This window comes from Humulus lupulus, chromosome 2, assembly GCF_963169125.1.
Source record: "Humulus lupulus chromosome 2, drHumLupu1.1, whole genome shotgun sequence".
Taxonomy (NCBI): Eukaryota; Viridiplantae; Streptophyta; class Magnoliopsida; order Rosales; family Cannabaceae; genus Humulus; species Humulus lupulus.
Window position 1 is genome coordinate 295910629 of NC_084794.1, and position 17454 is coordinate 295928082.

Consider the following 17454-nt stretch of genomic DNA (forward strand, 5'->3'; position numbering starts at 1 on the left):
ATCTAAATTCTCGCTTATGGCAAAATTGAGTGATAAAAAAGAGTTTGGGCCTTGCTTGGCTTTTCCTCTCAGGAGTTTAGTCTATTTTTTTTCATTTAAGTTTAGAGTGAGTGAAGGATTAAGTCCAATACCACCTCTATAAGAGAACCTACATACACTAAAAGTTTAGGCTCTTGATTAGTCTATACAAGTCATGATTTGTATATACTTGTTACACATTTTAGACCAACTGATTTAATTTTTCATTTGGATTTTGATTACAAAAGTAGTTTTCCAATTGTGGGGGGCTAGCTCAAGTGATTAAGTGTGAAAGAGAAAGGAGTTTAAATCTCCATTGTATCTAATGTTTTTGACATTTGTATTTACCTTCAAAATCATAAGAAGGCTTTTCAATACAAAGTTTAACATGATCCATCATGCCATTTAGGCACAGAAGTTTTTGGTTTTGGCTCTAGACATTAATTTGCAGAGCCCAAATCATCTAAACCAGCACCCCAACAAAACACAGATGCATACTAATTAATTTCACAAGAAAAATGGTGTAATTAATGGAATAACAACATGCATATTATGGATCAAATTGATAATTGTCTAAGCACATGTTGAAGTTGTAATAACAAAGATTCAAATTTCTTCGCATAATAAATTGATTGGTTTTTGACTAAAAAAGTAAAACCATAGAGGCAGCCTCTCCATCATTAATATGGTTCTCTACTGAATCTTTAACAATGGCCATTATTCAAAACTTTAGCTACTTCCATAGACACACTACTCACCGAAGAAGAGTGTGTGTATAGATAGAGAGCATTTACGAAAGGCAAGAGTAAGCCAATGCCTTCTCCTCAGACAGCTCCTCTGCTGTCAAGTCCAACTTCTTCCTCGAGTACTCGTCAATCGCAAGTCCTGAGAAGTTCGCAGAGAGAAGAAAAATGTTTGATTACCAATATAATTAAAAAATAGCTCGTTAACAAACAACACACGTGTTCACTATGGGCGAGGTGACAGCTAGTTTTGCAAAACCAATGCCTACATTGCATTTTCGACCGAAATTGACAACCCGACCCGACCCATGTATCACTAATTCACAGCTATACAAGCAAATAAGAAAACTAATTGCATAGTCAGCACTCCTAAAATTGGTGATTCAAACAAGCATATATACACAGCTAGACACCAATTTTACCGCTACTAGAAATGTTATATTACTAATCTTGCTACAGTTTTCCGGGAATGAATTAATGCCCTTACCTTGAACAATTGTCCATTCTCCATTGCGGCAAGTGACTGGGAAAGAATAAATAAGACCAGCTGGAACATTGTATGAGCCATCGGAGTATACACCCATGGAAACCCAAGTTCCCTAAAGTCAAACAAGAAAAATCTTGAGCACCAAACAACATAGATATTGCTATAGAAACAGATAAAATAAAAGAAAAACAAATACCAACCTCAGGAGTTCCAAGAACCCAGTCACGGATGTGGTCACAAGCAGAGCTCGCAGCAGACAAAGCACTTGACAGCTTACGAGCTTTGATGATTGCAGCACCACGCTGTTGAACAGTGGTGATGAATTCTCCGTTCAACCTTTAGATCAAAGGAATTATTAGACTTATTTAAAACAAGATATCAAGTCAAGACTGTGGATCAAGTATTGCAGTTATTATCATACCATGCATCATCAGCAACAAGCTCACGGACAGGCTTCTCCCCAGCGGGTGTTTTGACAGTTGCATGGTTGACATCAGGATACTGAGTTGACGAGTGATTACCCCAGATGATGACATTTTTAACATCACTAACTTGAACATTCAATCTCTCTGAAATCTGGCCCAATGCCCTGTTGTGGTCCAGTCTTGTCAAACAAGAGATGTTTTTCTCGGGAATTGATGGTGCAAATTCCTTCAAAATCAATGCATTGGTGTTTGCAGGGTTAGCTACAACCAAAACCTGCAAAAGAAATATTTATAAACGTTAGATCAATCCAAATATATACAAGCTTCACTCCCATGCATTGTAAAAAAATTGTGAAACCAACTAAAGGATTAGAGAAAGAAGTGACCTTGCAGTTGGCAGCAGCGTGCTTCTCAAGAGCTGAGGCTTGGGCCTTGTAAATTGAGACATTCTTTGACATCACATCTTTTCTTTCCATACCTTCCTTCCTGGGGAAACCACCAACCATGACAGCAACGTTCACGCCAGTGCACCCCTCGACAACATCAGTTGTGGCAACAACACCTGATACAAGTATCGCACATCAAATCTTAATCACACGACCAAGTTGTAGAAAAAACTCAAATTTAGATCAAATAATGGAGCTCTATAATATGTACAGGAACTTGAAAATCACGCATACCTTTAAGCAGAGGGAAGGCAGCATCTACCAATTCCATCTTCACACCGTTCAAAGCCTCAGCGGCAGGTGGGATATCAAGCATGTGGAGAATCACAGGCTGGTCAGCCCCAAGCATAACTCCCCTAGCAATCATAGGAACAAGAGCATATCCGATTTGTCCTGAAGAGCCAAATGCATTAAAAGTGATTAATATTTCAATGAAGCAAGGACAAACAAATCAAAAGGGCATTCCTTTATAATGAAGAAGAAGGTATTGAGTGATAGCACACTGCCAAACAAAAAAGTTTAAACAAAGGCAATCTATTTTCAAATCCCTTTGATCTCATTCTAATTCGCTAACACTATATGCCCAGATCCAATGAAAAAATTACATGTACAAACTCCAACAACTCCCAGTCCCAAAACGGAAGACTTTATAAACAACAGCAAAACAGCCAGAAAAACACCTATAATTAGTAATAACCCCAAGATCAACACTTCTGAACTCCAAATCGTCAATGTTCAGATCATGAAAATACAACCCCCATTGAATCAACGTTATAAGCAATCATACTCTCGCAAAATAATCAACATTTAAAAAAAAAAACAGATCTTTCACCAATTCCACGGAAATGATTCTAGTCCTAAGCTATTCCATTACATACGAGATCAAAACAATGCTCAAACAAGAAAACTGAAACCAAAGTCCACTAAATCTAAAATCGAATCCAAAAACGGTAGTGATAGATCTGAAGCCATAGAAATAAGTAAGTACCTGCAGCTCCAGTAACGAGGACGCGAATTGGTTCTTTAGACGCCATAGCTACCGATCGGAAGAAAGAAATCGATCGAAACGAAGAGAGATTTGGGAAAGTGAGACTGAGAGAGTGAGCTTTGGCGATGACGGTGAGGATAGGATCGAAGAAGAGGAAATATATATATATATATACAAAGCTAGAAAGTGATGTTGCGAAGAAGATAATTGATTCGTACAAGGCGAATTCGCTAACTAAAACGGCGTCGTATCATCGTAACGGACGATGATGATGGCGTAGACGGCGTTACGTTTGGGAATCGGGAAAGAGATTAATTAAACGGAGTTAGAATATTCCGTTACGATTCTCATTGAGATTGATGTTTTAACGACCAGCGTCACGGTTCATGCGTGGTTCTTATAATAAAAGTTTTTTTTTTTTTTTAAAAAGTTAAGATCTTTTGTCAACTATTGGCCCAACACAAGAGTTGGCCTTCATCATACCAACAAACCTGTGGTTCATAAAAAGTGTGATTTTAATAATTAAAAATAAATAAAAATTGATTTTTGATTTATTGTTAGGTCGAATCTTTAGTGGTGGCATTATTATGATAAATTTCGTTATTAAGTAATTGAAATTAATGAATAAATAAATATTCTTGTAGTACAATTGGTGCTAAGGTGGTGTGGAATTTGCCCTTTGTTTTTTTTGAGTTTGAGTCATGAAAACAACACTTGAAGATATATTTTTTCAGTAAAGAAAGGATTTTTACTAATTATTTGTTACAAACAATTCTATAAGTCTACAGCACGCTTCTAAATCAACACGAGTCTTTTCAGAGTGATTTCTCATCACTCACACGTTTTTTGGAAAAATTTCTCAGGAAGTCACCCATCATGAGACTACTCCAAGTCAAGTACGCTTAACTTTAGAGTTATCAAGTGATGAACTATAAAAAAAAAAGATGCATCTTGTTAGCATAAGTAGTATCCATCAATCATTTTAAGTCATCTTCAACTTGTAGTCTCATACACACAGTTTTAAAATCATCATACTTGATATTTCCCAGATGATGTGGGATTGCACAACTTTTCCGGTCTTTCCCCCTACGGATCACGAAATACTAACTATCATATATTGTTATTTTATCAAAATCTAAAGAGAATTGACTTAAACATCACATAATTTTCTTTGAGGTACCCATCATTTATTTTCGGGGATGTTCTATTACATTAAAGATGCATCCCAAAAATTAATTTAGTCAACCGAGAATATATAACCGGGCATAGTGACACGCTCCGAACCCTCCGAGGTTAGGGAGTGCGGCACTTCACCAGTCCGTCGGCAAAGTCAGCCTAAAAGAGTGGGTATGGAAAACCACTCCGAAAGAGTGTAAGCAACTTAATAAAAGGAACAAGGCAACAAGGTACAAAGAATTCGTGCTTTGTATTGATAAGAACGTGTTTACAAGTATAGAGAAATGTAATGGCAGCCCCTAAACATGTGTGGGCATTGCCATATATATAGGCAACTAGAGAACACCCTAGGCCGACAAGTGGCAAGCTCCCCACCATCCATTTCCCTTAAAATATCTATCTAAAGCATGTGGACAAGCCCATAAACTAAATGGCCGGCCCATTAAGGGAGTAAACCCACTATGCTAAGTTACTTAAGAAGGAGGAGTACATCCATGCTAAGTAATCCCTAAACCGCCCAAGCCCCATGGGCCCTTCGTGGGCCGCGTCACTGGTCGTGACATTACTCGGCCCACTCGTCCGTACGAGTCCGTGCGCAGGATGCGCGCCCACTGGTCGAGGGTCACTGGTCGGGACCTGACACCCTCCCCCACTTAAGTTCGCGACGTCCCCGTCGCATCACCATCCTTGTAACGTAGGATGTGATCTCTGAATTGCCAAAGAAGGGATTCTGGTTCCCAACTAGCCTCTTCGTCTGGCAAACCTTTCCACTTAACTAAGTATTCCGTGTATCTGGGGATCCTCTTCTTCCGAATCTCTCTATTGGCCAGAATACACTCGACTTCCTTATCATAAGAAGTAGTCATTGTCGTAGGGGCTCGTTTGGACACTCCCCGCTCGGGGTCTTCTTCGTCACCATGATAAGGCTTCAGCATACTCACGTGGAATACCGGATGAATCTTCAACTGTGGAGGCAGCTGAAGTTTGTAGGCGACCTGGCCCACTTTCCGGATCACCAGGAATGGGCCTTCGTATTTCCGAACCAAAGCTTTGTGGAATCTCCGCAAGGCTTTGAACTGTTGAGGCAGCATCTTCACCAAGACAAGATCACCTTCTTGGAATTCGACTAGCTTTCTCTTCTTATCCGCCCACTTCTTCATCCTTTTCTGGGCTCGTATTAGGTGAGCCCTGGCCAACTCGGCCTGTTCACTCCAATTTTTCGCGAACCTGAACGCCGCGGGACTCTGCCCGTCGTAATTCGCGACTAGCGCGTGAGGCGTTTGAGGTTGCATTCCCACGACCAGCTCAAACGGGCTCTTGCTCGTGGACTCGCTTCGCTGAAGGTTGTATGAAAACTGGGCAACGTCAAGCAGACTTGCCCAATTTTTCTGATTTGCACTAACATAGTGCCTCAGATATAACTCGACCAGCGCATTCACCCTCTCAGTCTGTCCGTCGGTTTGAGGGTGAAACGAAGTTGAGAAGTTTAATTCTGTATCAAGGAGTTTAAACAACTCGGTCCAAAAGCGACCAGTAAAACGAGGATCTCGATCACTTATGATACTTGAGGGTATTCCCCAAAACTTCACAACGTGTTTCAGAAAGAGTCTCGCTGTTACTTCCGCCGTACATTCGGTCGGGGCCGGGATAAAGGTTGCATACTTGCTGAATCGATCAACAACCACCATTATGCTCACGCAACCATCTGACTTTGGAAAGCCAGTAATAAAATCCATAGATAAACTTTCTCATGGTTTATCAGGAATGGGCAAAGGGACCAGCAACCCGCCTGGTGAGCGCTGTTCTGGTTTGTCTTGTTGGCAGACAAGACAAGTGCGGACATAGGCTTCAACATCATCACGAAGTTGAGGCCAATAGTAAATCGCCTTTATGAGCGCCAGAGTGCGCTTCATTCCCGGATGCCCAGCCCCAGCCCATAAGGAGTCGTGGCATTCCTTAATGAGCTCCCTTCGAAGACTGGCAAATTTAGGCACATATATTCGATGACTCTTGGCATAGAGTAAACCATCGACCAACCAGAATTTCCGCGTCTTCTTTCCTCGACCATAGAGATTAAACTTTTGGCCAAAGGATCGTGTGCCAATCCTTCTTTAATCCGAGCCACAAGAGTGCCCAGTGGTCGACTGAGTGCAGCAAGAGATGCCTTCCTACTCAATGCATCTGCAACCACGTTTACTTTCCCTGGTCGATACTCTAGCGAGTAGTGAAACTCAGCAAGGAAGTCTTGCCATCGAGCCTGCTTCGGGCTCAGCTTCTTCTGAGTTTGAAAGTAACTTGTGGCTATGTTGTCAGTCATGACAACAAAGAAGGATCCGAGGAGATAATGGCGCCATAGTCTCAGACAATGAACCACAGCCGTCATCTCCTTTTCTTGGACCGTATACCGCCGCTCGGTCTCGTTGAGCTTGCGGCTCTCGAAGGCAACCGGTCTGTTGTCTTGCATTAGGACTCCTCCAATGGCAAAGTCGGATGCATCAGTGTGCACCTCAAAGGGCTTTGCGCAGTCAGGCAGGACCAGCAAAGGTTCAACAGCAATCGCTTCCTTTAAGTCATAGAATGCGCTTTGCCAAGCATCGTCCCATACCCAAGGTTTGTTTTTCTTGAGCATGTCGGTCAGTTTAGCTGCTCGGGCAGAGTAGCTTTTGATGAACCGTCGATAGTAGTTCACCAAACCAAGGAAGGACCTTAGTTCGGGGACTTTCTTCGGGGGTTCCCAATCTTGGATGGCCACCACCTTGGCCCCATCCATCATCAGAAGTCCGTCTCTGATTTTGTGACCCAAGAACATTACTTCGTTGCTCGCAAAAGTGCACTTCTCTCTTTTAACAAAGAGCCGATTTTCCCTTAGCAAGGCAAAAGCTAACTTCAAGTGGTCAAGGTGTTCTTCCAGAGTGTTGCTATATATGACTATATCGTCCAAATAGACAACAATGAATTTATCAAGGTAATCTTGAAATACCTTATTCATTAATGTGCAGAACGTCGCGGGGGCATTGGTAAGGCCAAAGGGCATCACCAGGTATTCATACGAGCCGTATCGAGTCACGCACGTAGTCTTCGGCTCGTCGCCCTCTTTAATCCTCACTTGATAGTAGCCGGAGTGAAGATCAAGTTTGGTAAAGTATCGAGCAGTCCCCAACTGGTCGAACAAAACTGCGATCAGCGGTATCGGGTACTTATTCTTGATGGTAATTTTGTTAAGTGCCCGATAGTCGATGCACATCCGAAGGTTCTCGTCCTTCTTCTTCTGGAACAACACAGGCGCCCCAAAGGGTGCCTTAGAGGGTCTGATTAAGCCAGCGACGAGTAACTCTCTCAACTGACTACACAGCTCGGCTAACTCCGGCGGAGCCATCCGATAAGGACACATTGCGGGAGGCTTGGCACCAGCTTCTAGCTCGATCTCGTGGTCCACACCACGTCGAGGGGGTAGCTGCGTAGGCAAGGCATCCGGCATTACATCCTCAAACTCATTCAGTACACTTTGTACTTCATCGAGTTCCACTGTTGGGGCTGATAATACCTCATCATCAAACTCCTTCAGTATAGCAAGGTAACTCACACCCTCCTGGTGCATTCCTCGCTTGAATTGAAGGGCGGACAACGCTCACTCTTCAATTTCCATGGCTGTTCGGGTAGAAACAACACATGGACCGGCATCATCAGAGATGCAAACCTGATTGGCATAGGGAATGAGGATGGCTTTTGTCTGATCAAAGAATTCCATCCCTAGGACAACGTTGTAGTCGTCCATGTTCACTATCGACCAATTAGTCCAACCAGTCCATTCACCAAGACTGGTTTCAACGCCATTGGCAACGCCGGTTATTGGGATAGGCACTGAATTTACCATCTTCAGTGCCCCGCCTTCATGAGTAGGCTTTACCCCAACGCTCCTCGCTCCAAAGGGTGACAAGAAATTGTGAGACGCACCTGTATCGACCAGCGCCGTCATCTTCGTTCCGTTGAGGATGATATCCACGAACATCTGGCCATCTGCTCTTGTTCGTGGCCTGGCTTTCAGGGCTTTCAACAATTTCATCGAGCCGCATCTGGCTCCTTGTTCCTCGAGTCTTCGTTTTTCCTCGAGCTCCCTTTGCTTAATGACTGCCTGAGCATTCAACAGCCGTTTTTGTGGACATTCCCGTGCCCAATGTGGCCCAGCACAGACAAAGCATCGAACAGTGTCTCGTGTGGCCATCTCCTTAGTCTTCCCCTTTTGACTCGTACTAGCATCGGTCGTCCCACGAGCCTTCCACCGTTCTCCTCCTCCGCTCCTCGGGCTAACAAACGTCTTTGTTTCCTTCGGTTTGGAGGATTCTTTAGAAGTATAGTCGGTTAAGCTCTCGGCCACTGCAATAGCCGACGAAAGATCTTGAACGTTCCTCCGTCTTAACTCAACTTTAGCCCACTGTTGTAACCCATCAATGAAGTTAAACAATGAGTCTTCTTCGGTAGTGTTCGGGACTTCTAGGATCAAAGTTGTAAAATCTCTTACATACTCTCACATCCCGCCAGTTTGTTTAAGTCGTCTCAACTGGCCCTTTGCATCGTCTAGAGCGTTCTCGGGGTAGAACTGTTTCTTTAGCTCTCTTGTGAAATCTTCAAAAGAGTCCATCACGCAGAGTTGTCTTCCAATCTCGCCATGCCTCCGGCGCCACCATAACATGGCAATATCGGATAAGTACATAGCTGAGGTTCGGATTTTTACTGCCTCATCGGTGATGTTGGTAGCTTCGAAATACTGAGATAGGCCCCATATGAAGTTGTCAACTTCTTTGGCATTTCGGGCCCCGCCAAATGACTTTGGCTTTGGTATTTCGATTTTGTGAACCGAGGGGGTGGAAAATCCACCTCCGGACGCAGCTCTTCTACACATGGCCCAATCGGCTTGGATTTCTTCAAGCTTGGTCATGGTGGCTGTATTCGCCTCTTCCTGCCGGTTAAGCATCCCCCGATGCTCTGCGTCTCTCTCTCTTTCATTTACCTCCATGACATCGAGCCGGGCTCGTATGGAATTTACTTCTGCGAGCAGCAAATCCCTCATGGTTCCAACTTCATCTCGCAGACTTTCGGCCTGCATTTGAAGTGCATCCGAAATGGAGCCGTGTATAGCAGCATCTTCTGCTTCTAGATCCTTGTATTTTTCTTCGAGGCCTCCAATTCGTGAATCCATGGCATGGACAAGGTAAACGTTAGTGTCGAGACGTTTTTCTAGTTCAGCTACCACTTCTCTAAGATCAGATTTCTTTTTAGACACTTGCTTCGTGGCTTCCGCCATTGGTTGATCCGTCATTAATTCTACTCTTTCTCCTTACAATCAGCTCTGATACCATCTGACACGCTCCGAACCCTCCGAGGTTAGGGAGTGCGGCACTTCACCAGTTCGTCGGCAAAGTCAGCCTAAAAGAGTGGGTATGGAAAACCACTCCGAAAGAGTGTAAGCAACTTAATGAAAGGAACAAGGCAACAAGGTACAAAGAATCCGTGCTTTGTATTGATAAGAATGTGTTTACAAGTATAAAGAAATGTAATGGCAGCCCCTAAACATGTGTGGGCATTGCCATATATATAGGCAACTAGAGAACACCCTAGGCCGACAAGTGGCAAGCTCCCCACCATCCATTTCCCTTAAAATATCTATCTAAAGCATGTGGACAAGCCTATAAACTAAATGGCCGGCCCATTAAGGGAGTAAACCCACTATGCTAAGTTACTTAAGAAGGAGGAGTACATCCATGCTAAGTAATCCCTAAACCGCCCAAGCCCCATGGGCCCTTCGTGGGCCGCGTCACTGGTCGTGACATTACTCGGCCCACTCGTCCGTACGAGTCCGTGCGCAGGATGCGCGCCCACTGGTCGAGGGTCACTGGTCGGGACCTGACAATAGTGAGGATTGAGAAAGAAATGTGGTAGTTTCCACTTTTAGAAGCAAATATTGCTCAAACCATAGTTTACTACGATCAATTTTTGGGAAAATAGAGTAAAACTTATTAATTTATGATTAAAAAATTATTTTACAAATTTAAATTGATAAAATAAAAATAACCCATTAAAAGAATTGGAAAATAGTAAGAAATATTTTTTAAAAAGCTCACTCCTTAATATTTAATTTCCAAATTATTGGAATTGGGTAAATAGGACATGAAGTTCATATGAATCAACAAAATAGAAAACGACATGTCGTTTATGTGAGGGCATCGAGAAGGTACGGGACTCCACTGGACTTCCCTTCTAAACTCCTCAAAGATTCAATTTTTATTTTTGGCTCAAAGAGAAAGATACAAGGTGCAAAGTAATAACACTCCTCTAGGTATTATCATCATCTGGAACTGAAATTCGATCCAACTAATCATCTGAAACGTCGATTCTTTGTTCAATTATGGCTACTGCTTCAGGTACGTACATTTTCTTTTTCTTTTTTTTTTTCCAATTTTTTTTAGTGTTTGTCTCGGAAGAAAAAAACATTCTGGGCAGCATTCTTTAGTGACTTGCAATGTCGGAACTCAATAAAATTTTCACAAGTATAATTTTAGTTTATGGGATAACTGTTTGGGTTTTGATTGATTTGTAGTTCTGTACTGACAGTTTTGTTTTTGGCGCCAATCTTTAGGCTTATTATTCGTATGGGGAAAACACAGACTTGTTTAGTAGTTTTTTTTTTTTTTAATGTGGAAACTCGATAAAAGATTCACAAATGAAGTTCTTTTTTGAGGAAATTGAAAAAAAGATTTGATTTTTGAATTGTAAAGTTAAGTTTGGGGAAGCAGAATCATTCCGGGCAGCATTCTTGATAAATTTATTATACTGAGTTTTGAATGATTTATAGTATTATGTGTTTTAATTTCTGATTGTTATAGTCTTACTGTATTGGGTTTTTCAGTGGCATTCAAATCAAGGGAGGATCATAGGAAGCAGCTCGAATTGGAGGAGGCTCGTAAAGCTGGGCTTGCACCAGCAGAGGTTGATGAAGATGGGAAAGAGATCAATCCTCATATTCCTCAGTATATGTCATCTGCACCTTGGTATCTTAATGCAGAGAGACCGGTGAGCTTTACATTTCTGAGATTGCTAAGTTATTTTTGTCAGAATCTAATGTGAAAACTGGATATTTATGCAGCATTGCTCCTTTGTTTCTTTCTGTTTAGAGTTTGAAACATCAGAGGAAATGGAAATCGGATAAGAATCATACTAAGTCTTGGTATGATAGAGGTGCCAAAATATTCCAAGCTGAGAAATACAGAAAAGGAGCTTGCGAGAAGTAAGTTGAACTGTTGTTCCTAATGTATCTTTTATTGCCTTTTTTTAGCATCATCAATAAATTTGTTTTTTATTTTTATTAGTAAACATTACATGAACCTTTAGTAGCTTTGTCTTTCTCCTCGTTTCAAAAGAATAAGACTGATCTTAAGGTCTTAACACTTTGCCTGGACTAGTTATGGTTTTATGTGGGTTTTAGTTGTAATCTTTTAAGTGTAACTAAAATTGATTCTAGTACTTCATCGTTTTAGTATGTATGGGAACTCAAATGAACTAGTTTCTACTTGTGTTATTTACATCTTCTTTCCATTAGAAACATAAACAAATATAACTTGAATTTTGCGAACACAAAATTTGTATTATTTTTTTTTTCTTCCCATTCCAATGCATTGATTAAGTTGGGCTTGGAAATTTGGTAAACTTGAATGACACTTCCACTTTTTTTTTATTATTACTTGAAGAGCAAGTCTTGTGAGGTTCCTTATTTATTTGCTTCCAACAGCTGTGGAGCCATGACCCATGAAGTGAAATTCTGCATGGAAAGGCCGCGAAGAAAAGGAGCAAAATGGACTAACATGCACATGGCGCCCGATGAGAAGATTGAGACGTTTGAGTTGGATTATGATGGGAAACGTGATAGATGGAATGGTTATGATGCATCAGCCTATGCTCGTGTTATCGAGAGATATGAGGCAAGGGATGAAGCCCGAAGGAAATATTTGAAAGAACAACAACTGAAAAAGTTGGAGGAGAAAAATAATAAGCCGGATGGAGAGGGTGCAAGCAGTGCTGATGAAGATGAAGATGAAGATGAAGATGCTCTGAAAGTTGATGAGGCGAAAGTTGATGAGTCCAAACAAATGGAGTTTGCTAAAGTGGAGAAGCGTGTTCGCACAACTAATGGTGGTAGCACTGGAACAGTTAGGTATGTTTTTCACATTCTCACTATTTGTGGATGAAGCTTATTTACTTTGCTACTATACCCTTTTCCTGAAAGCTAATGTAAGCTTTTTCTATTCCAGAAATTTGCGTATTCGCGAGGATACAGCTAAATATCTTTTAAATCTCGATGTAAATTCTGCTTATTATGATCCTAAAACGCGATCTATGAGAGAGGATCCTCTTCCTGATGCTGACCCAAATGAGAAGTTTTATGGAGTGAGTATTCTTGAATTTTTAAACAATATGAAACTTTTTTTACTCTATATGTTGTAAATGTTATTCATGATTTTGATGTGTTATTGTGCTATTGACACAGGGAGATAACCGTTATAGAATAAGTGGGCAAGCATTGGAGTTCAAGAAACTTAATATACATGCTTGGGAAGCATTTGAAAAGGGCCAGGATATCCACATGCAAGCTGCTCCATCTCAAGCTGAACTTCTGTATAAGAACTATAAGGCCATTAAGGAGAAGTTGAAGTCACAAATGAAAAATACCATAATGGAGAAGTATGGTAATGCTGCAAGTGAAGAAGAACTTCCGAGGGAGCTTCTTTTGGGACAAAGTGAGAAAGAAGTAGAATATGATCGTACGGGCAGAATCGTAAAAGGCATGGTATGTCTGCACTCACTCAAAAGAATCTGCTTGGTTTGGACATTTTGCCTCTGAACAATTATTGGTTCTTTGCTAAAACAAAAAAATAAGACATTATAATTATGTCCTTAACAATGCTGCATTGTGAGACTTGTGTGATAATTCAATTGTCTTTAAATTCATACCTGGATGTTTTTGGCTTGTGACATAAATTTTAAATTAGGATTTGGTCAAATGGCTTTATTTAAAGGCAGATATTTGTGTATCTAAGATGTGGTTCTTTCCTGTAGATGGTGAACAAGGTGGAGGAAATGAATTATTGCGTGGAGAAGATTGTGCTTGAGCTCTTGATGCTGTTCTTTGTACCTTTAACCATTTAAATATGTATGTGTAATACATATAGAGTACACTGTTTTAGTGTTTCAGTTATATAGATTTGAGTACCTTTGCTGAAAAGTAAAAGTCCAACTCAGGCAATTTACTTCATGAGTAAATGATTTTCTGTCAAAGGTGCTCTTTTGCTATTGTTTAGATATTTGTCACATGATTGTTTTGAAAGCAATGTTACTCTATTTGCAAATTGCTTACATTTTTTCATTTTTCAAATGTTTCATGAAATGGGATACCGAGTTTTACCTAATGCTGTTTTTCTTCTCTTGCATTATCTTTTGGCTTTTGAAGGAGATATCTGTTCCCAAAAGCAAATACGAAGAAGATGTTTATATCAATAACCACACTAGTGTTTGGGGTTCTTGGTGGAAAGATCACCAATGGGGTTATAAGTGCTGTAAGCAAACAATAAAGAACAGCTACTGCACTGGCTCAGCTGGAATTGAGGCTGCTGAAGCAGCAGCAGACTCGATGAAAGCCAACGTTGATCGTAAAGCGGCTTCTGAAGGTAAGCAATTTTGTTATCCAAACTTCTAATGTTAGTACATAATACATTTTAATATGTTTTGATCCAGCTGCTTGCTTTTCTTTTCCATCCTGATTCGATTTCTGGATATGATGCAGAGACACCTGCACCAAGAGAAGAGAAAAATCTTGCCACTTGGGGAACTGATGTACCTAATGACTTGGTCCTAGACCAGGAAAAACTTGCAGAAGCTCTTAAGAAGGTGAAAAGCTGAACTTAACCCATCTCCTCTTATTGATTCTCATGTCAAACAAGCTTTAGATATTTCATTTATTTGTTATTAATAGTACTCCCATTTTCTGACTCTCCTCACCTAGGAATACTTGATTTTTCTCTTTTGTATTCTTACATGTTTAACATGTGCTATGTTGACCAGGAGGATGAACGAAAGAAGGAAGAGAAAGATGAAAGAAAACGCAAGTATAATGTTAGCTGGAACGACGAGGTATTAAATTTGGATAACGTTGTCTATTATACTTGATCAATATTTAATGTTAGTCCTGAACAATTTGTCTTTTCAGGTTACCGGAGAGGAAATGGAGGCATATCGAATGAAGAAGATTCACCATGACGACCCCATTAAGAATTTTCTGTACTGATATATGTTGGCAGCCAATATTGTCTGATGTAGTGTAGTGTAAACCACAATCTTGAAAGTTGAAAGTTGAAATCCTTAACAGAAAAGCAACTCATTCTTATCATGGCTTTTCATACCTTATTGGCATGAATATTCATCAATGCTAATATGCATTGTTACTGTAAATTTGTGTTACTGTATCTAATTTAGTAGTTTTTTGGGGTTGAAAAAAAGAAGAGCAGAGAATGAATATAGAAAATAAACCATGCTAGAGATCTATGGAAGTAAAAATTGAATGGAAAACCAATCTTATTTTTGAATTTCAAACTATTCCATTTTTGTAGAGAAATAGTATAAACAAATAAAATTGATCGTTCCCTGTTAAATAAACCAGAGAACACCAAAAAAAATCAAATACTTACACACAATTACAAATTCTCAAAATGAACAAAAGTCACCACACTATACAATTCCAACATTTCTAATCAAACTTAAGCCAAACAAACAGACCAAAAACCGAAATGAAAACCAATATGATAACAAAGATCCAAACCCTTTATAGGCCTTGGAACTTTCAAGCTCTCCTAGAATAAACCAATGTCATATCATGTAGTTTATATTGTATATCTATATAAACAAAAAAAGTATGTATATATATGAGATAATTTTAGGTAACTTAGCTAGGCACTACGTTTCAACATCTCATGAAACTCAAGAATAGACTTCTCCTTCTGAAGCTTCATATCTTCCCTGAAATTACTAATGAACTCCTCAGCCCTCTCATCCACTCCCCGGAGCTGCGGCGACGAAGCCACCACCGCCATCCACGCCTCTTCCACGCTATATATACTCTTATTACTACCAACTCTCTTCATGTCCTTATCTCCACGACCATCTTCAACCACTACTGATCGTTTACCCTTATCATTATTCCTATTACTACTACTGGCTTCGTGACCATACATAATGTTATTTCCAGTGTTTCTACGAACAATATTAGTACTCTTGTTCTCTAAACTTTTATCACCACCACCGGCTGTGGCGGAGACAAGGCCACGTGGCTGCTCACCTGTGGAGTAAGGGAAGAGCTCGTCGATGTGTATGGCCGGGAAGTTCTTGTAGACTGGTTGGTGAGAGTAGTTGTAGCTGTAGTTGTGGTTGCTTGTGGTGGTCTGGCGGCGGCGGAAGGTGGCTGAGGAGGGGTTGGAGATGGACCGGAGTTTGGTGGGGAGAAAGGAGCTGAGGGTGTAGAGGAGGCGACGACTTGTCGTTTTGATGGCAGTTGGGATGTTTGAGTGTTTGATGAGGTTGATGATGTCAAGGATCTTCGGTTGTAGTCTTGTTGTGATGGTTTTCCATGCTCTCTTTGCCGGAGAAAGCTTTCTCCTTATGTTCCAACGAGACATGATGATGATGATATTGTTTGGTTGGAGAGAAAAAGTAAGAAAAGTTTTTCATGATATGGAAGTTGATTTTTGAAGATTTGTTGTGATTTATATATGATATGAATGTTTTTGTTTGAATGTTTGGTTTCTTGCCACTTGGGGTTTTGTATAGGAAAAAGTAGAATGAAAATGAAATGAAATGAAATAATGAGTTGGTTTTTGTGGTCAATGCAGTTGTATTGTATAGTGTAATCACTACTTTCGGCAGCATTATATTTGGAGGCCCCTCTCTTTGCTGGAGCCAGCAAAACTTGGCTCCTAAGTTTGAGATTATTGAAGAAAGTAAAATAATAATAATAAAAAAAAATCTTTTTATACTTTTAAGTTTTTGAAAATGAATTAATCAAAGAAAACTCAACTCAATTGGGTGGTGGTTTGGTTTGGGGTGGGGTATGATTGATTCCTTTGTTGTAGTAATGAATGTCCTTTTCTTGTACAATAACATGTTATATGTGTATTAGACGAGTAATATATGAACACTAAAATTATGCATCAAAACATTACAATAACTGACGTGACAATTTCATTTAACCAATCAAATTTATATCAGGCGGGATCTACTGTTTTAAAAAAATAGTGTCACATCAGTTGGTGTAATATTTTGGTGCACGTATCGTTATTCTAATTACATATATATATATAGATCGAGATTAGCTAGTGTAGTTAGTTTGCCTTTGAAAAAACTATATTAATCTTTATAGCAAAAACAAAAAAAGGAAGGTACACTTTTCTTTAATTAGGGTTGATGGTTGAGCAATTCAAATAATTAATATACTTTTATTTTTAATTTTTGGGTTATATGTATGGATGTGATAAAGTTGGCAAAGGAGTTGGCTTTCCAAGTTGTAAAGATGGTTAATTAAAAAGTATAACTTTGTACACTTTTATATAATCCTTGGTTTGGTTTGGTTGGGTTTCGAGTTAACTTCTGTTGCCTTAACTTGAATTCCTTAATTTTCAAGTCATTCTAAATTTAAACACCACTCTTTCAAGTATACATATATTTTTTGGATTTGGATTAATTCATATAACAGAATGTAAGTATACTAGAAGAAAGGAAAGAAAGAAAGAAAGAAAGAGAGAATCAAATTAAGAAGACATTATCATCATCAGTGGTTTGGTTACTTATTATCTTATAATTAACTTATAATAATATAACTAATTAGCTGTGTTTATTCATCATGATTTCCGATTATTTATTCATTTAATTACATTAATGAATGGAAAGTTTAAGCACATACATAATATACATATAGTATTACATATATATATATATATATGGAGGAAGCCACTACACTTTTTTTACAATACTGGTGCATCTTATTCTATTTTCGCCATCTAGATAGATATAATCTCAAATTGTTTTATATGACGATGTACATTGTAGCTATCTAGAACATCTTACAAATTTTTAA

At 39.7% G+C, this 17454-nt stretch overlaps 3 protein-coding genes across 5 annotated transcripts; 1 reads left to right on the top strand and 2 right to left on the bottom strand.

Annotated features, from left to right (window-relative positions):
* Positions 1–545: 545 nt before the first annotated feature.
* LOC133819957 (malate dehydrogenase) lies at positions 546–3265 on the bottom strand. The gene is made up of 7 exons (XM_062253345.1): positions 3108–3265; positions 2354–2512; positions 2060–2235; positions 1670–1947; positions 1449–1584; positions 1249–1360; positions 546–903 (listed from the first exon to the last, which is right to left on the bottom strand). The coding sequence occupies exons 1-7, from the start codon at positions 3151–3153 to the stop codon at positions 809–811; spliced, it is 1002 nt and encodes a 333-aa protein (XP_062109329.1). The 5' UTR covers positions 3154–3265; the 3' UTR covers positions 546–808.
* Positions 3266–10537: 7272 nt separating this feature from the next.
* Positions 10538–14780, top strand: LOC133819958 (pre-mRNA-splicing factor SLU7-like). Of its 3 annotated transcripts, XM_062253347.1 has the most exons (10): positions 10540–10702; positions 11188–11351; positions 11453–11565; positions 12067–12489; positions 12587–12722; positions 12823–13122; positions 13783–13999; positions 14116–14219; positions 14394–14462; positions 14539–14780. In XM_062253347.1, the coding sequence occupies exons 1-10, from the start codon at positions 10687–10689 to the stop codon at positions 14614–14616; spliced, it is 1620 nt and encodes a 539-aa protein (XP_062109331.1). In that variant the 5' UTR covers positions 10540–10686; the 3' UTR covers positions 14617–14780. The 3 variants fall into 3 exon arrangements, 2 of the variants coding, with proteins under 2 accessions (XP_062109330.1, XP_062109331.1); XR_009886473.1 differs by lacking the exons at positions 14116–14219; positions 14394–14462; positions 14539–14780 and adding an exon at positions 13392–13611 and having other exon boundaries at positions 10538–10702; positions 13783–13973; XM_062253346.1 differs by lacking the exons at positions 14116–14219; positions 14394–14462; positions 14539–14780 and adding an exon at positions 13392–13485 and having other exon boundaries at positions 10538–10702; positions 13783–13973.
* Positions 14781–14903: 123 nt separating this feature from the next.
* Positions 14904–16145, bottom strand: LOC133819960 (uncharacterized). Its single transcript, XM_062253348.1, has one exon. It carries the CDS (start codon positions 15998–16000, stop codon positions 15275–15277), a length of 726 nt encoding a protein of 241 aa, XP_062109332.1. The 5' UTR covers positions 16001–16145; the 3' UTR covers positions 14904–15274.
* Between the last annotated feature and the right edge of the window lie 1309 nt (positions 16146–17454).